Genomic DNA, 20,290 nt, shown 5'->3' with positions numbered 1-20,290 from the left:
TGACACTGGTGGGCATTGTAGTGCCGCTATGAACTTTTTTTTTACCTCGACTTACTTGACATGACGTCAGAAGCAGCCAGACCCAGAGGAAGGACATGTGTCACCCCCCTCTAAAAACAATGATGTTGGTGTTTCAAGCTTGGAGAAGGGAATACAACACCATACTCATCGGCAAAAATATCGATGAAGTAGATTTTATATGATACTTGTATCATTTTGTTGAGTTGGTTGGATTTCCAACAAAAAAATCTTTTAATTCTCTTCAACCAACCCCAAAGGAAAATAATGATTGATGATGATATGACTAAAATATGGAGTTACTTTTCAATCACCCTGTAGAATGTGGGCCTCAAAACTTTGTTTGCCAATAGGAAAAACCAGGGATTGCACTTTTCCCATTGCAGCGAGTTGGTACCGTATGTGCGCGAGGGTTAATCTCCAGGTGTGCGGGTGTAGGTGGCCGACTAATTTGCTCGCGATTGCCCAGTTCCGTCACAATCGACTGGGTCACTTGGCGTGCTTAGGTTAAGTTGTGTTTTGCTGTAGTCTTCGGTTGAAAACTCAAACCAATTACCATTTGGTTTTGTTTAGCGGTAAACGCACGCATTCCTATATAAAGTCAATTCCAGAGCTGTGGACAGTGTTACGGGCTAATCCCAAAACTGTGATGGCCGTGGCCCAATGGTTAAGATCATCGCCTGCCACCATGGGGGACCTTGGTTCAAAAACCCCGACTGGACCATCCGCCAACATCCCCCGGACTCATGGCTGTGGTGTCCTTGAGCAAGACACTGATACCCCAAAATGCTCCCCGGGCGCTTCAGCTGCCCCCTGCTCCAGTGTGTTCCACTAACATGTGTTCACTGTGATGGGTTAAATGCAGAGAACAAATTTCGTGTGCATGCATGCATGTTCATGACAATAAAAGATGATTCTTCTTCTTCTTCTTCTTCTTCATTCCTCTCAGCAGCTCTCCAGCTGTATCTCCTTGCGTAAAAGTTGGAGGAGTAACAATGTCATTGGTTTTGGCCTGGAACTGCGAACATTAAACATTTTGAAAAGCATGAGTTACAGTGACACAGCTCAGCAGGCTGGCTCTGCGCCACAGTTCGGCTTGTGCAAATGTTCATTTTGCCTCCCTCGTGTGTGCTCACACACATTTGCACACATACGTTTTCGCTCTTTGTTGCCTCAACTTTAACAGAAACGTCTTTTGCTTCGACTGATGAAACTCGGGGAAAGCGCCAATCCTTTAACTTTTTTTTTTTTGCCTAATCATGCTGATGGTTTCACTCCTAAGAACAGATTCCTGCCTTGAAACGTGAGCACCACCCACTAATCTTCTCAGCGTAGCCCGGTTTGCTTCAAATTAAAGCCGCGACACCTCTTCTCGCGAGACCGTCGTGCTCCAGTTGTTTTTTTTAACCTCTCTTCCCCTCCTCCTCTTTTTACACCCTTCTTCTCCCTTGCCGTTTCTCATATTCTGATTCATTCCTCTTGATTATATGGTATCATGGGCGCCTTGCTCGCTGTCATTACTCATTCCCTCCTAAGTGATTATGCTTTGGTGGGGCAGCCCAGTGTGGATGTACTCGAACCTAGTCCAAGATCAGGCTGAGAAATTCAGGGGAGGAAAAGGTAGAGAGAGTGTATTGGACGCTCTCCTTTATTTTTGATGATTTGTAGAGCATGATTACATCTCAGAATGAACAGGGTGGAGTCGGTGTGCTTTAATATCATGAAGCACTTAGCCACTTTGAGTGTGCGAAGACAAAGGCAAAGGCCTTCAAAAGATGAGCAGGTTGTATGTGTATGAGTTTGATTTGTTTGCATTAGCGCACCGTAGTGGAAAGTAATTAAATACAAATACTTTGTTACTGTACTGGTCAATTTTTCAGATTGAATACTTTACTCAAGTATTTATTTTTCTGTTTATGGTACACATCAGTTTATTTGAAAACTGATGTGTACTTCCCACTCCCTACTTCATCAAAAAGGCTTGTTATTTTACCCCACTAAACAATGTAAAAAAAAAAAAAGACTAAAGTCAACCGCGGTTGTAATCTTGTTAGAGATCTTGGACACTCATGAAGCAGGAGGAGGGGCGGGGAGGGGGTGGAGAAAAAAAGAAAAGAAAGGGACAGCAGCACCAAAGAGGAGTATTAACCAAGGAAAACTATCGATGATGACGCAACTGATTCAGAAGCAAGATATTCCCCAGCCATGGCCATAGTTAGAGTTGTTTGATGTCAGCTCCAGCAATAATTTGTGGCGAATAACTAATGCCTTGCTACATACAGCCTAAAAACCAACAGCTACTGGCATTCAAAAATGTTCCATCTAATCTGAAAAATTATAAATATTATCATTACCTAATTTTGCATTTTTTGTCAATGAGTTGACAACACTCGCAAAACAATGGGAACAAGTTTTAATAGCGTCTTGAGATTTTTTTTCCCTTTTCAGTACTTTAAGTAACATGTTGGCATGACGTGCATAGATGACATCGATGTACTCGTTTTCAAATCTACCTCTTGTGCAGTAGGGACTCTCAGGAAAAAAAAACTACATTCCTGTGTGCATTATGTCATGATGTGGTGTAAAAGTGAGCCACCCCTCTGCATAGGAAGGGAATAATTTCATGCGAGCTGAAAAGACAGTCTAGCATAGACACACAACAATAGTTTGACAGAACAAAGCTAATGATAAGAGAGTGCATTCCTGTTCAGGAACATCTATTTTTGACATGGACGTTTTGCAATCTTGCAAATGATAACGGCAGATCAGAGCTGTTACTTGCATATTCTTATTATTGCTGTGACACAGCGTATATGGAATGGTGAGGAACTGCAAATGAGTCTGGATGCATAACCACAAGCGGCACATACCATCATGTGATAGAGAAGGAGAGTTTTATTTTTTTTTAGCCGCAGTTTACCTCTACATACAAAACGGCACCAAATATTTTTGCAACATTCTCAGATTTAGATTTTTTCCCCCCACCTTTAGTGCAGCAGTGCATTCACATGTCTGCGTCAGCACATAAACGGCCCGTGTGAGGTTTCATGTCAGGGGAGGCAGCCTTGATAACACGGAGCCGCTTCAGCCCTCTGGCCTCACTCGGCGCTTAACAAAGAGATGAGACCCACACACAAGGAGGAAAAATAAGAACTTGTCGCACCTTTTTCGCAGACCCCCAGCTGGGACTGCACTTCACACTCAAGCGCAACATTTTGGAGCCAAGAAGTGTGTTTTGTAGTGTGTGGATAAGCAACACACAGCAACATCAGCACTTCCCCTCATGTTTCCCATGTTTACCCACAGCCAATTAAAAAAAAAGTTTCACTTAGTCCAGGTTTCATAACTAATGGACATTCAAGTCAAAACAATTTATAATGTAACTATTATACTATGGACAACATTGTGTCACACAAAAAAAAGTGTTGCCTCGTTATATCGAATTGTGGATTTTTTTTCCGATTCATATCGTGGATAATTCGCCATATTGGGGATTTTGAGTGTATGCTGTAATTTTTTTTGTGGTAAAATACAGTTGTTTTCAATAGATAATAGTATACCTTATCACTACTAGATAGAATACGTACACTGGATTACTCTCAATCGGATATGTGATATTGTATCTACCTATACTGTCATTATTCGTATAAGTTAGCCTGTCATAACAGCAATTGGAATTAATTGTTTTTAAGCAGCAGGAAGCTGCAGTAAATGAGTGAGCTCTTTAAACCATCTATAATCACTCCATATTTTTATCATATAAAGTATAAACCATTGATTGTAGCCTGTATTACATGCGAAATAGAAGTGCAAAAATGTCTTGGGATGTTCTATTGTTAAGGTCATGGGAGAAAAGCAGTGTGGTAGGGTGAGCAGCACCTTGTGTTCCTGACACTCCACTGTGGGAAATGAATTCTGCAATTCTCAGCTGTTACATATCCGCGCTTACGTTCGCCATTAGACAACCTCTTCTCTGGATTGTGGCTTGAGGTTTTATTACGGGGCCAGAAGTCCTCGTCCAGTGCTCCTAATAACCATAGCAACAAATTACTGTGCTCATATTGTTTTCACGGCTTTGTTATGGCGCACCGCAGGAAGCGCTTGGAAGATGACGGATATTCGAGTGTCGGTCCTACACCTGTTACCATCTCAAAGGAGAACAGACAGCTGGCCTTGTCTGTCAACACACATAGCCCACTAAACACTATATTGAAGTCAGGGAGAATCGAGGAAGCGGAGAAAACACTGCAATTGAATTCGTACAAGGACACTTTTGCTATGGTGTCGAGACAGGCACGCAACATCTTAATATAGTGATTCCCAAGCACATTAGGGAAATTTCACACATTTGGACTGTAAATTATTTATGCATCATTGTTCAACTGTCTATGCCAGTGACATATAGTGACAGACCAAATAATTAAATACCCTTCCACTAGATGGCAGGAGGAACATAAGTAACCTGTTCATCCCCTTTTGTGAGATTTGTTTTCAAATGTAAAGGTTGGGAAACATTTGTCTTAATAGACCAGGTGTGTCCAAAGTCTGGTCACGATCTTTATTGGAGCGCCACATATTTTAATAATAAAATTAAACCCAGCCCGCATCCAAGGGTTACAGGATCTTTATTTTAAAGCATTTTTTAAGGTATAAATGTTCAAATATGGTGCATGGCTTGCACTTGGAATATTACTGGATACCACACTATTTTTATTAAATGCCTAATGTTGAATGTTTCAAGAGAGAGTATTTTTGATGCCCAATAAGGTTAGGGTAGTACTGGAAGAAAAATGGTCGCCAGACAAAATAGTGACCCTGCGTAGAATATGGATAGTTTCACTTAGGGGTGTACTCACATTTGTTGCCAGCAGTTTATCTATAATAGCTGTGTGCCGAGTTGTTTACATATTTACACGACAGACTGCATTGTAGCAAAGTGCCATTTCTTCAGTGTATCCCATGAAAAGAATCAAATATTTACAAAAACGTAGTGTACTCAGTTTTGTGAGATACTGTATTTACTACTTTTATAAAATTAATTGCTGTAATACTAGCAACTGTTTTGTTGCCGATGACACCAAGATGAGATTGTTTTTTTTTTAACTGCTTAACATGACAACCCAGAGCATATTAAGTAGTTTTTAGCATGTTTCATAAACACAAGGGGCGATGGCCCCGCCCTTGTATTTTTCTGTATGGGGCCTCAGTGAGAAAAGTTTGAACTTCCGTGTAATAGACAAAATGCTGGGGGTTAATGGCACACTAACCATGAGCAAGGCAAGAACAGGAAATAGAAGCTTGCATGCAGGCACAACCTGAGCTGCAGGGTGGTGATTAGTGCTTGTTGTTAGGCTATTCTACTCATGTGATGGGAACAACAGGCAGTTTCAGAAATACTAAGCACAGACCTCTCAAGAGGGCAATGTGTGTGTGTGTGTGTGTGTGCGCGCTTCTATTCTCATGTGATGTACATACATTCATATACCAGAGGAAATTATTTCTCAAATTGTGTGTTGCAGACTAAGCGAGGACCTTAGGTAACATTGTGGATACTGGTTTGCCATTCAGTTTTTTCAAAAGAGCATGATGGTCATACTTTGTGCAGTTTGTACAAAGGCCAATGTAGCTCCTCCAGCCTTTTGTGGATTTAAAAAAAAAACAAAAAAAAAACATGGCGTTAGATTCTGTGCGAATGAGAGATTCACCATTAATAAAACCATGACATTGAGCGTGGCAATCACATTTCTTATGTGGTTACGGTTTCATAACTGCACCTCATGTCCACCCTTGGGATCTCTAACCAGAGTGCATTCTGTCACTTCCTAGTGAAAGAAGACTGTGTGTCAGACGGCGAGGATGACGTGAGCACAGACGCTTTGGTGGAGGAGATGCTGCAGCAAGGGGACACAGCCGTCATTTACCCAGAGGCCCCGGAGGATGAGCTGCAACGCCACGGGACTCCGGACGGCGGCATTCATGATGAAAATGGTACGTTTTTCACAGTGTAGAAGTGTTTGATCTATGCAGAACACGGAAGTGATATTTTTCTGCCAATTAATGTATGGCACCACGATACATGCTACTATACTCCAAACAAAAATGGCATGTGAAAGTTGAATATTTTGGGACAATTTACAAAATAGACAGTATTGAATTTCACTGATCAGTATGAGAGCGAAACACCAAATTAAACACATCAGCGCCCCGTTCACACCTCGTACCACTAATGAGTCTGGGGGGGGGGGGGGGGGGGCACAATTGGGCACAATTTTGACATTTTCACTTAGGGGGTATACTCACTTTTGTTGCCAAGGAATGGTTGTGCTTGAGGGGACAGTACATTTACAGTTTTAAGAAGTGTACTCACTTTTAAGAGAGATACTGTACAGTTATAAATGTACAAACTAGAGTCATTAAGCAATATAAAGTGTCCATTAGGGCAGTTCTACTGAGCAACAACAAATGATGCAGCGTAACAAAGCAACAAAAATGAACACAGTAATAATGGCACAAAAGATGTGAAAAAGTATTTCTATGAAATATGAGTCAACTGTTTACAAAGTTGATTGCAAGGGGAAAAGGTTGTTTGCTGGGTTTAGTGTGCATTGTTCAATAGCGCCTACCAGAGAAAATGAGCTGGAAGAAGTGGTGGGGCGACTCCCAAGAGAATTTTGCCTACCTTTTATTTAGTTTTTGCAGCATCCAAGTCCTCAAGAGTGGGTAGGCGAGTACTGATGAACCTCTTGGCAGTCTTAACTGTCCGTTGGAGCCTGATTTTTGTCCTTTTGTAGCAACACCAAACCAGACTGATGGATGAACATGCATAACTGACTCAGTGATCGAACAATCAATGTACTGTACTTCTTTGTAGAAACAAGGCTTTTCAGAACTTTGTTGAAAATTGTGTTCCAAAATACTGTAAAACCAAGTCAAAACTGTTTCATCTGTTTTCAGAAAGAATAATCATGTGCAAACTACAGCCCGGGGGCCGTCTGCTGCCCGTTTATTCGGCTCCTGCGGCGTATACGAAAACAAACATTCAGCATGGCTTGCATTGTATGACTGACTTTGTACACTTGGTGGCAAAGCAGGAGAGGTGAACATTATCTCTCATTTCCTTGTTTTCAACCAATCACACATTCGGTACGATGCCGGTGATGTATTGCAGCGCCGGCTCCTACTGCTTCCAATAACGGTAATTTAATATAGCGTTTCAAGATTTGAAAAAAAAAAAAAAAATTTAATCTTTCACAACTGAAATACAAATAACATTTCTATTCATGACCACCTCCATTTTTGAGATTGGGTTTTTGTGGTGTCGGTGCAAAGGCCCCGTTTGTAGGAAAGCGAGGCAGGTGTGCAGGAGTCTCAAACAGGAATTTAATTTCAAAAACAAAAAAAGATCATGGAAGTAAACACTAAATTAACAAAGTCCAAAAATCTAAATTCCAAGAAACAAACACTCACCACAAAGAAACATGACATGAGAAATGATGACAATGCACCAACACAGAGTGAGTGAAAACAGGGAACTAAATACAAGAAAAGTGACAGGCAACGAGGAGCACCTGGACAAGATATGAGTGGCTGCAAGCAGCTGATTGGTCAACACAAGAGACGGGGCTGACGAGAACAGGTGGAAACAAAAACCTAACGAGTAAGACAAGCCATGGCGTTGACAAGGGAAAATATGACATGACAAAACAAAAACTAAATCTAATCTAAACAAAATCAGCAAAATCACAGATCATTCCATCACAACAGCAAAGAGCGATTGTTTGCTCCTCCTTCTGCTTCATGTCGAGGTTAACTTGTTAGATTGTTCTTGTTTTGGTTCAGACGTGGAGATGTGATTCTGTTGCTGCTCAGTACAGGGGTCAGGGGTCAATCTGGTAGCATACATGGCCGCTGGCCACTCCAAAATCCTGAAAAGTTGACTATATATACACACAATATGTCAATCTTTACCTACACTGGTGGATTGGTTACCGGGTTATATATTTTAAAGGTGAAGAATGTCAAAGTGGCCCTTAATCCTTTTGATTTTTCGGTCTGCAGCCCTTGGTAGAAAAAGTTTATACACCCCAATTTAAACTTAAAATTCACACCAAATGCTAGCTGCAGTGGATCTCACACTCTTAATTCTCTATCTGGTTGCACCTCACTTCCAGCGCCTCTCCATTAACAACACTTTGCAACATAATTACCCACGCCACGCTGCTATTTGTAAAAGCAGCACACAAGTGCCTTTTATGGCCCCTAGGCATTTGGCTTTTACCTGCTACAACAAAAGGGAGGGTGAGCGAGGGAGGAAAAAGCTTAGCAGAGAAACTGCAACACCTGAACAAATCTGTCACATCTGTGAGAGCTCTGACTCATGGCTACCTGTGCGATAAGGTGTGTGCGTGTGTGTTCCCATCCCAAGGCCCTCACCTGTGCCGCAGGGAAACTTAATACATCACCTGTTAACAAAGTAATGTTTCACCTGTGTGGGAGCTGGGCTACTGCGAGATACAGTCCTTATATTTTAGGAGGCATAACAAAAGTCTACAAATAGTCAGTGGAGGAAATTACAAGTAGGAATACTTTGTTACTGTACTAAAGTAGAATTTTCAGGTACATGTGCTTTACTTGAGTGTTTACTCCTCTGCCAACTTTTTACTTTTAGCCATTTGAAAACATCTGTACTTTCTACTCCTTACATTGTCAGCATACGTTTTGTCAAAATAGGCTTGTTACTTTTTTTTAACCTCCACGGATGACGACAACGGGAAAAAAATGCATGAAGAGAAAGAGGTAAAGTCAACCGCGGTTGAGATCTTGGATTAATTTAGAGCTTAGGGTTTGCAAGGCAGAAAAGACAAGGACAGCAGCTACATGGAGGAACGTGATTGGGAGAACTAAAATATTTCCCATTCACGGACTCCTTTAAGAGAATTATTTCATGTTGAAGAATGATACGTGAGATATGTGTTGTCTCGTACCAGCCTAAAAACCACCAGCTTCTGGATTTTGAAAATGTCCAATCTGGAAAAAAAAAAAAAATTCAGGAAGTGTAGTGATTCAGATGATTATTATCAAATTTAACAGTTTGTTTTGATAGACTAAAAGCTTGTGCCAAAGCAAAATGGCTATCAAAACAGTTAACAGTTATAACAGTTAAAATTCATTTTTTACTTGTGTATGTAAATACATTTCAGAATCTGTACTTTCTTACTTTTACTAAAGTACAGGAGTTGATTCAGAACAAGAAAATATCTGTACTTAGGTACAGAGTGTGAGTACTTTGGCCACCTCTGCCAGCGGTAGAAGATTTTGTTTGGTGCAATTTGTGAGACCAAAAGCCAAAATGGCATCCCCATGTTGTTTTTGCTGTTGGCTCGGTAATCAACTTGGAGCCATTTGGGTACCTGGGTGGTGTTTACCTGTGGGGGAGGAACTCTCACTGGTTGGTGAGAAAATATAGGAGTGTTGTGGTGTTCTTGTTAAGCCACCTTCACCCTCTTTCACTCCACTTCACATCATTACAGCCTTCTTCTGACTTTTTATTTTTATTTTTTTTATTCCGTCCAGGAACTCCCGATTCCTTCTCTCAGCTGCTCACCTGCCCCTACTGTTCACGTGGCTACAAGCGTTACAGCTCCCTGAAAGAGCACATCAAGTACCGGCACGAGAAGACAGAGGAATGCTTCAGCTGCCCCGAGTGCAGCTATACTTTTGCACACCGCGCACAACTGGAGAGACACATGACGGCCCACAAGCCAGGAAGGGATCAGGTAAAAATCGGATTGACTAGACAGTAATGATTAAACAAGGAAAACAAATTAATAGTTTCAAGAATGTGTCTTGTCTATTAAGGCTGCTTGTTTGAATCCTTAAATTACATTGGCAATCATACCATCATTTGTCTCGACAAGGTTGCCCACTATAGGGCTAGTAACAGTATGAACTAACTTAGTAATTGGAGTTGCAATATATAATTGAATAAATTTATATATAAAATATTTTTTTTCCCAAATGAAAGTGTAGAAGATTTTTGTCTGGACCTCTACTGTGAAGTAATCGTCCTTCGACAAAGTGATTCGAAATTATACACAACCATCCATGGAAACATAGTGCCTCTTTTATTTTTTTCCAAAACATGACGCTCAAACATGAACTTTTGTCCCCGATTGATTGATGACACTGTGTCATGAATTCGTAGCGGTTCAAAGGTTATGTTGTCATCGTGTATCTCGCTGACTGACCCTCTCTTTGTCTGGTTCTTCAGAGACACATCACACAGTCGGGAGGCAATCGCAAATTCAAGTGCACTGAATGTGGCAAAGCGTTTAAATATAAGCACCATCTGAAGGAGCACCTACGCATTCACAGTGGTGAGTGGCCAATCCTCTGTCACCATGGAAGTGGAGCGTGTGTGTGTGTGTGTGTGTGTGTTTAGCCAGTTCCTATAATTATCCTTGATGTTTTCCATCGAATGTGTACGCCTCGTTAATGTTCTATAACTGTTTCTTTAAGCATTATGATGGTGCAATTAAAGAAGGGCATTTCCCAACTGTGTCATTACATCAGCACTCCAACATCAGTGTAATGCATGAGATTTCTTTTCCATCTTGCTTCTATAGCCTAGCCTGCTCATTTAGCTTCATTAACTAATAGATACACATCTTCTCTCTACCATTGCAGGAGAGAAACCCTATGAGTGTTCCAACTGCAAGAAGCGGTTCTCCCACTCTGGCTCATACAGCTCGCACATCAGCAGCAAGAAGTGCATCAGCCTCATCTCTGTCAACGGTAGACAACGACAGGGCAACAACAAATCCCAGACCCAGGTTCAGACTCCAATCCTTCCCACATCACCCTCTGTCCTCCGCACGCAGATTAGAGAGAAGCTAGAGCACAGCAAGCCCCTACAGGAGCAGCTGCCCCTTAACCAGATCAAAAGCGAGCCTATGGACTATGAATACAAACCCATGGTAATGACATCCCCAGCTGTGGCTGGCATGAATGCTGGCGTTTACAGCGGAGGGGCTGCAGCTCCTCTGCAGGGCACAGTGCAAGCTGTGGTCCTGCCCACTGTGGGGCTGGTGTCACCCATCAGCATCAACATAGCAGACCTCCAGAATGCTCTCAAAGTGGCCGTGGACGGTAATGTTATTCGCCAAGTCCTGGAAAGCAACGCCAAAGGCCAGGGCCAGGCCAACTTGGGGTTAACCACTGGAACGCTCCATCCTTCCCAGCAGCAGCTCATCTCAGCCATCAGTTTGCCTATTGTGGGTCAGGATGGCAATGCAAAAATCATTATAAACTACAATTTAGACCCCAACCAAGCCCAACTTGCAGCGCAAAACCTTAAGAAGGAGCATGAACCATTTTCAACTGCACAGCCAACCACAGAGCCGTCCAAGTGTCAGAAACTCCCTGAAGATCTGACCGTCAGGAGCAAGAGGGCCACTGATACAAAAGAAGAGGATAAAACCACTAAGACTTGTCTCCTGTGTGATAGTTGTCCTGCTGGGCTGGAAGCACTCCATGCCCTCAAACACTGCAATAAGGAGAGTTTCAGACTCAATGGAGAGTCTGCTGTTGCTGCCATGCTGTCAGAGGGAGGACTTTCCAACCAGCCCAAGAACCTCTTGTCCCTGCTCAAGGCCTACTTTGCCTTAAATGCAGAGCCCAGCAAGGAAGAGCTGGCCAAGATCTCCGACTCAGTCAGCCTACCAATTCATGTTGTCAAAAAGTGGTTTGACAAAATGCAGGAGGGTCAAATATCACTTGGTGCCCCAACACCCCCTTCAGAGGAAGAGGATGCCTGCGATACCAACAGCGTAGTATCGCTGATCCAGGGGAAGGGGATGGCCTCCATGAGTCCTACTGTGACTCAGGACAGTCCTACAGAAGCAACCCCAGCGGAGGTCAACGGCTCCCACAGCTCTCCGGGCTCTCCTTTACCACTAAACCCGAGCGGTGACGTTCTCCTTCAAGACCGGACCCCTCACAGCACTGACGCACCACTGGACCTGTCCCTGCCAAAGTCTGACAAAGAGGAAACTGAGGGCGTGGTTGTAAAACCCCGCAATTACCCCTCACCTTCCTCATTCCGTACCAATCTGGATGAACCTTTGAACTTAACTTGCACAAAGAAAGATTCGTCGCCACTCTCATGTGTGGGCTCCGGCCCTGTCGCACTGTACGCCAGTCCGCCAAGTGCCAAACCCCTCAATATTGTGACCACTCAACTCCCCACGCTGGTGGCCATTGCCGACCAGAGCCCTATCCAATGTCTAAGGGCACTGACCACCAACAACAAACAGACTATCCTGATCCCTCAACTGGCTTACACCTATACCACTACAGCTAGCAGCCCTGCCGGAACCGAAACGCAGGAAACCATCCACCTCAACGGAATCAAGGTTTGTATCGTCCCCATTTCAAAGACTCTGAAGGATTCTCTACCAACTCATTGATGGACATCCATATGCCTTGTTCAATCTTAACTCACACACCTTGTACTTCAGAACTAGCTGGTACAGCAATGGAAGGGTGTCAATAAGTGTTATAGTTTGGAATAATTTACTTACCCGTCACATGTGAATCAAAATGTGAACCAAACTACTTCTACCCCTACTGGAAAAAAGGGTTTTTAGTGTTTTTAAGATGGAACAGGTGGTAGGATTTTGTTGCACACTACATCTGTTTTTCAGACATCTGTAAGCTAACTGATACACAAGTGTTCTCACCTTGAAAGAACACATAGGGTACTTCCATTATTTTCGAGATCTCGTCATGCGGTGTTGTTTGACTTCAAGCAAATTCCTTTTTTAATTCCTTTTTCCTGCGGTGTTCATCCTCAGCAAACACCTTCATGTGGTAGGAAAGGGATGAATGTCTTACCATAGTTGATCATTATAGCAGTCCCAATCTTCAGTGCATGCCTTTTTATTTTCGTTGTTCACCAGCTTCGCTATCCCGAGCTGTAAGAACATGACACATAGCCTGACACCAGCTAAAACTCATCAATAAGTCATATATAGAAATAACAAAATTCATCTCTTTATAAAAAAAAAAATAATAATAATAATAATAAAAATAACAACATCGGTCAGTAATGGCTATTCATTGTGCAGGGACACCCTAATGGGCTAGCAGTGATGGATGTAAATGTTCTGGTCCGTCACCCAAAGGACACGAGGATGCACTTTACTGCTGAGACCCTTATTGATCTGCGGGAATCTTTTTAAATGCTGCACCTCTGCCTTTCTCATTGATTTATTGTTGTTGTATTTTACGTTTGTGTTAAGTGTATTGGCACAGGACTGCCCTGTAAAAAGAAACTTCCGTGTGTATTGGTTTCTTCTTAATCACGAATCATGTCTTTTCCAGCACCATTGGGTGGGTTTTAGAGGCTTGAAAGTGAATAGTGAAATTATTTCTTTCTTTGACACACAAAATGCTTATTATGCCCAGGGTCTAAGATCTTACACCTTGGAAGGGTCACTGTCACGATACCGGTTCAAGTTAAACATTTTCAATTAAGTGCATACTTAGCTCAGAAAGTAAAATTTTCTGTAGCCAATGTTGGTGTATTGATACTGTAGCAAATGACCGATAACAATGAGATATATTGAGCTATCTTGTACCCCACTACCCTGAATCGTTCCCCTCTCAATCGGAGGGCAATTGTGAATGAGGCATTAAGTGGGAATTGGTCCCACACCAGCTACACGAAAGTCAGCTCTCTGAATCACCACAGCGGGTCCTCCGTTTACGAACGGAGTTACATTCTTACCGCAGTGACATAACTAATTTTGTCTAAACGCAGCATCAATAATCTATGCTAAGATAGTATAGCCATAATTACAGTAAATAGGCGTAGGAAAACTATTCTAGGCCGTAAAAATGAAAGTAACTAACTGAGCTTGTGCATTCTTATGCAACTGCGCAAACTAGTTCAGTTGTCGCCGTTCGCATCCTGGTATCTCGGAAACCGGGGCCCTGCATTACATTGCCACTGGCTTCCAGATAACTACTAGTTGTCATGACATAGTTTGACTCAGCACCTTCCTTCACTGTAGACGTACACTGAGTCATTCATTGTTTTTTCCACTTTTGACTCCATCAGAGTTACTAATCATGTCTCCTCTTCCCCCAGGAAGAAAAGCAGGACACAGGCTCAGAGGGCACGTCGGCCATGGAGGAACACAACGACTCGGACTCGGGGCCTCTGAGGAAGAAGATGAAGAAGACGGACAGCGGCATGTACGCCTGCGACCTGTGTGACAAGATCTTCCAGAAGAGCAGCTCACTGCTCAGACACAAATACGAACACACAGGTAATAAATATGAATGGTTTCATTTTCCAGCCAACAAAAACAGATCGCGTCTCACCATCAGTCAGCTTCAGGGGCTAGGAACATTGAGTCAGAGTGCAAGTGAAGGGGGATTTTACTGCGGAAGGCTGGACACCGCCTTCCAGCAGGTATTACTCAACATGCACAGAAGAGGTCTGAGGAGCTCTTTCCGCCAACTCCCCAACATCTGCACTGCCAGCTTTTCGAATGAAGCATCAAATGTTGTAAGAGGCGAGCTCTGCTAGTGATTTGGATTGCTTTGAGTCAAGTGCAGGTCAACGCTTTCAGAGGCTTTTTACCATTTTCCCCTCGTTTATTTCCCTGATACCTGGCTAGCAACTGTTGTTTTCATCTCCAAATGAGCTCAGTTTAGGTGAAACTATAGCCCTTCCCCACCCTGGATTTAGTTTCCTCAAGACTGAAGCAAAATTGTTTTGCCTTCAGTTAAATTTCAAGTATTTTCCGCCCAATGGTACTTTTCTTTTTTTACACAACAATATTTTCCAAAATAAATTACACTCACAGCAGGGCAACCCATTAATTAAACCAGCACAATCAAATATGATTCAGTACAAGAGCTGTTATAAAAATCCTGCCTTTACGAATTTAAAAGCCCTCAGACTTAAATGACACTATCCTTTTTTTTTTTTTTTTTTTACTTCTTTTTAGGTTGTGAAGGTTACTTTAAAAATGTATTCTTACTAGTGTCAGTAATTACCACTTACCATAATGCAGTATTTAAAATAATGTAACTTGATTACCTTCTATTACTTTTAGATTACTTCAATACCAAATATGCTAATAGAGACAAAACAGATATTTATATATATTTGCCTGGTTGGGAACACCCGCATTTCAAATCCAGGACCTCAAAACTGTGAGGCAGATGTGCTAACCACTAGTCCACCATACCGTGCTGCCAAGCTTCATAACAGCCAAGCTTCATAACAGTGGTTTTGAAACCCATCCACAGTGTGTTTTGTATAAGTTTAAATGGGGCGGGCGGGGAATGAAAACTTGTGAAGGCAACCTTTGCAGTTAGCGGTAGCTTAAACTAACCAATCCCCAATGCCTGTAAGTACAGAGTGTGAGTACTTTTGCAAACTGAAAGTGATTTTTGTTGATCCAATTTTTGTTTTCTTCCCTCAACAGGGAAACGACCACACGAGTGCAGCATTTGCACCAAGGCTTTCAAACACAAACACCACTTAATCGAACATAAGCGCCTCCACTCGGGGGAGAAACCCTACCAGTGCGACAAGTGCGGCAAACGCTTCTCCCACTCGGGCTCGTACTCCCAGCACATGAACCATCGCTACTCTTATTGCAAGAAGGAGTCTCAGAGCCAAGGCGGAGGCAGGGAGAGCCCGGATGAGGACGCCCTGAGACGGGCGCGGGGCTCGCAACGCGCTCCCTTCCAGATGGACTCGGACGAGCGAGGGAGCAGCACCAGAGAGGACGAGGAAAGCGAAGAGTTCGAGGAGGAGGAGGAGGAGGAAGGCGCGGTCGACATGGATGACATCCAGGTGGTGCAGATAGGGGACGAGGGAGGGGATGACGACAACCAGGCCGAGGAGAAGACGGCGGAGACCGAGGAGGAAGCCGACACGAGACAAGAACATGAAGAGGAGGGAGGCAAGGCGGCGGGGGATGAGGCGATGGACGGAGAACAAGGCGTGGCGTGCGAGAGAGAAGACGAGGTCATGAGAGAGAGCGGGGGCGAAGCGAACGCAGCTTGTGAAGAAGATGAGAGGCAGGAGAAAGGAGAACGTGACTGAAAGACGAGAGGAGCGATCAGACTCCTGCTCACTCGAGACAGCTTGCTTCATTCAGTTCACTACTGTGTAGAGATCCAGGTGTGCCTGAAAATTGAAAACAAACAAAAATACTGGTGACTTTTCCACAGGGAAGAAAAGAAATTCTCAAATCCATTTGTAAAGAGAAAAATATGAAGAATGCAAATTTTACTCAAGGAAGGAAATGCATTATACAGACTTTGGAAGCTAGAGCCGACAAGTTTTAGATAATGTTTTATTACTAAAACACCTTGGTTCATTTCTTTGTATCAGTGTTACTAATTTTGCCACTCATATTTTAACCCTTAAATGCTGTACAGTTGGGAGATATTTCTATACCTTTTTATTGCTAATGAACATGAAAAAAGTCAGTATTTTATTAAGTTGGAAGGAAAATAAGACAAATCCTGTGCACTACAAGTGGCTTGGTTTACGTGAGGATCGAGCAGTTCAGTTGTGTTTTCTACCCTTCAGTATTAGCGCACTCGAGATACCACAACGTCACACTTATTTTGGTTTTCCGATTGGATTGTGAGCCTTAAGAATAAAAACATCGGTGAGAGGACGGGTCTTTACAGCCATTTAGACTTTTCAGGGGACTTTTTCTGTACAAATTGACATTTTGGGACAAACGCTTATTCGCTTTCTTTCTCACACAACCACCACAGGCCAACTAAAGAGATAAAACCCAGACAAAAAATTACATTAGCAATAGTAGTTTTATGAGAACCAGGGAAGATTTTTTTTTTTTTTTAATTATTTGTTGTTATTTTTAAGTATTAAGGCAACACTCTTAGGGAATTCCAAAGATAAAGTTGAAATATAAGCATGAAGTTGTAATACTGTATTTGCAGCAGGAAAACAAACAAATAAATTATATGAAGATTATAATTACCAGAGTGAAGTCAAAACAATAGGGGAATAAAGTTGGCATGTGAGGGAGGGGGAAAAAAATAAAAAAATAATCACATTTAATATTAGTCTCCATAATGTTGTTCTTGGAAAAGAACTCCAGACGCACAGGTCTAATTTGCATCATTTGTGTGGGAATTTTGACATTGACTCAAAAAACAGCATATTTTGTCATATTACAGTATTGCTGCTTAATTCTTGTAACATTGTGACATTATAATTAGGTAATTTATAAAATAATTTTCCTAATTGCTTTTTTTTTTATTTACAAAAAAAAACATCTATTCTTATAGTGTTATTACTGCTGTTCTCCTGATAGTTTATTCCCAACTTTTTTTTTGCTACTTTTTTTCCAGTGTGATCCAGATACTATACTTTTGTATCAGGGGACCCCTGATTTCCCCCCCCCCCCCCCCCCCCTCACACACACACACACACAATAGTGAAGTGTATCTGCTTTCATTTCCTTTTTACAATACAGTGACAAAATACAAGAGAGTGGTACGCATGCATTTGAGTTGCCATGGCATTGATACTTATTGACGCTGTCAAAGCTAAACTATATTGTTGTTTAAAGGTTGATTACAAACAACAATTTTGAGCCTGAACTCTTATCACAACGGTGACATTTTGCCATAAAAGATTTGGAAGGATGTTCATCATATTTTACATTAATAAGCTTGTTAGTGTCCAGGGCAACACGATCATTAAATAACGTTTCACGAGTGGTCAGAGGAGGATGTCGCAAAACCTTACAAATCATTGAAACTTCTTCATTTTGTATCTTTACACATGAAATTAAGATGCAATGTGTTTTTTGAATTCCGTGAGGCTTTTTTTGTGTGTGTTACTTTTCTATGAAGACGCATGGACAAGAGAGTAAATGGGCTTTTTTCCCAAAATGTCAAAACATGCTAAAAATGGTTAGACGCTAGCAAAAAAGATGGAGGGATTTGTTTTGTTTTGTTTTACATTTCTTTTAGGCATAGAACCCCCACCTTCTGAGCCTTATGCAAAAATAAAGGAAAGAAACAAGTGAAAGCTGCAGATGAAAAAGTGCCATTATGCTGTGGGAGTGGAGCAGCTAAGATCAGGTATTAGCAGATCCCAGATCAGCCAGTCAACGGAGTACAACCTGGCCGACTACAGTGTTACGTAGTACAACCATTGCATCATTTTGGAAACGTATTTCTTCATTGGAGCAAGAATTAGCACACATGACTTCTAATTGTTGTAATAGTTTTTCTGCCTTCTCTAAGCTTGTTCAGTGCACTTGTTCAACACACAGCGATCAAACGTCTCTTCAGGTAACGTAGGCAAATTCCAGGAGTTTAATTCAACATGTCAGTATTATTTTTGACCTGTTCTTGATTATTATTTTTTTGTTCAGTGTGTACTGTATGTTCAGCAGTTGCAGTATTATTACCCCTTCCCCAAAAAGAGATGGGTTTGTCTGTTTAGTCATAGAGAACTTTTATATTTATGTCTTATTTTTTTATATTTCTTTATGGTTTATTTATTACACTATGTAGTGTACAATACTGTAGTTTGTATTAATACGATAATATATTTTAGTATGGGAAGAAAAAAAGATTCAAAGGTAACATAACCACAAGCCTGAAACAAATGAGACTCCGGCATACTGAAGTGTTTTTTTTTTTCTTTTTCTCCCCCCTCCCCCCCAACGAATAACCCCTCCAAGCCTGAAAAATTGGAACCTGTGACCTCTTTGCATCCATGCTCATGTTACTTTAGTTTTCCTCTCTAGTATGAAGCTACTGAACTTTTTGAACAAATAATTGTATGTCTAATAGCATGAGTGTGCTGTTGTATTGAAGGATGAACCGTAACCACCCAATCTGTCCTGTTTGCCAAGCCAAAATAATATTGTTCCAATGCTTTTCTTTTTGTGCCAACATGTTACTTTCTACGTCATTGTCAAGACCATGCCCACTTTTATAAGCCCCTCTACCCCTTAACACCCTCATCTTTTTTATTGTGATTGTTTTCTTTCTTTTCCTTTTTTTTAATGACTCCCCATCTCACAATAAAATACACCAAATACAAACTTGTGGGTTTGTGCTGATATCGTCATTGGGTTTATATTGTGAATTTATATTCCAATGTGCATTTTTTGATAGTATGTATTTTGTTTTTAGGACAGTGAGACCACTAAGGTTGAACACAGCCCATTGCAAGATGCTTGCCAAGCTTTAAGACCCCCGCATACCTTCGGTTCGGCACCCCAGATTCACTTATTAGTGGGGTTTTTTTCAAAATTGTTTTTAATTTTGTTTCTATTTTTGCTTTTCTTGTTTTGGGAGGGAACAAACTCTGAAAATGCTTATTGGAGGTTTATCCTTATTTATTCAAGAAAGTTTGGGGTTTCAATTATATACAATTATAATGGGTGTCAATTATCCGCAGACTTTTGCTATTGGCGGTCAGGCGCGTTCCCTATCCCCTGCGAAAAGCGGGTCCACTGTATTTAAAAACAGCATTTCTCATAGAAAATAATGGAAATTTGACAGTTTCTATAAAGGCTGAAGTTGAATTTTTAGTCAAATTTGCATGTTTTGCTAAACAAAAAGTTTTTTTTGGGGCGGGGGGAGGTTCTACTAAGAATCTTAAATTTTGTTTTTTTTTTTTTTTTTTAATCAAAATGTTTGGAGATATGTCTTCCTTGTATTCGCCGAATTGTCTATTCGTAGATTTTTATTTATTTTGTAAATGTATCCATTATTCACTGAAAACTATCAGTTTTTGTGCACAGCCAAAAGCATTAACAGTATTCCATGGCGCCATCTGGTGGCATCTTGGCGCTGAAGTGAATTGAGGAGCTTCATTTAGACAACAGTAGTCCTTTGCTGTCATCTTGAGGCATTGATAGGCAATTGTACTGCACACAATTTGTTAACGCTAGCATCAATATTTTGGAGCACGAAGGTCCAGGGTTGTCATGGCATCGATGCTATTCTCCTTGGTCCATTATGCCATCCTCACTATTTTGACACTTTCTAAGGTACAATCACTACATACTGTTGCTTCAAACTGCATCAGTGATCGATCTGTCCCATTCAAATCAGTGCAGTCTGCTTGTTAGCAGCCCTGCCCAAGGTCAACCCTATTGATCCAGATTAGGTTTCTACTGGGGTCAACCCTCCCCCCTCCCCACCAACATCAGCACGTTCCGCCTAACATGAATTAATAATG

The 20,290-nt window shown here is 41.6% G+C and overlaps 1 protein-coding gene and 1 long non-coding RNA gene across 3 annotated transcripts in view; one reads left to right on the top strand and one right to left on the bottom strand.

The window, feature by feature from the left end:
- Window positions 1-19,149, top strand: part of zeb1b (zinc finger E-box binding homeobox 1b) — a 59,813-nt gene extending 40,664 nt beyond the window's left edge. For both annotated transcript variants that reach the window (XM_061758111.1, XM_061758112.1), the window contains exons 3-8: window positions 5,845-6,006; window positions 9,592-9,794; window positions 10,289-10,394; window positions 10,705-12,431; window positions 14,171-14,351; window positions 15,522-19,149. In XM_061758111.1, coding sequence (XP_061614095.1) covers window positions 5,845-6,006; window positions 9,592-9,794; window positions 10,289-10,394; window positions 10,705-12,431; window positions 14,171-14,351; window positions 15,522-16,147 — 3,005 coding nt within the window. In that variant the 3' untranslated portion in view covers window positions 16,148-19,149. The remainder of the gene's footprint in view (window positions 1-5,844; window positions 6,007-9,591; window positions 9,795-10,288; window positions 10,395-10,704; window positions 12,432-14,170; window positions 14,352-15,521) is intronic.
- LOC133470129 (uncharacterized) lies at window positions 5,904-8,382 on the bottom strand. The gene is made up of 3 exons (XR_009785874.1): window positions 7,486-8,382; window positions 6,698-6,824; window positions 5,904-6,037 (listed from the first exon to the last, which is right to left on the bottom strand). It is a non-coding gene; the product is annotated as an uncharacterized LOC133470129 (long non-coding RNA).
- Window positions 19,150-20,290: the final 1,141 nt, after the last annotated feature.

This window comes from Phyllopteryx taeniolatus, chromosome 20 (genome assembly GCF_024500385.1).
Source record: "Phyllopteryx taeniolatus isolate TA_2022b chromosome 20, UOR_Ptae_1.2, whole genome shotgun sequence".
In the NCBI taxonomy this organism is placed as follows: Eukaryota; Metazoa; Chordata; class Actinopteri; order Syngnathiformes; family Syngnathidae; genus Phyllopteryx; species Phyllopteryx taeniolatus.
The sequence above is the reverse complement of the archived record's forward strand: the minus strand, read 5'-3'. Positions and strand labels throughout refer to the sequence as shown.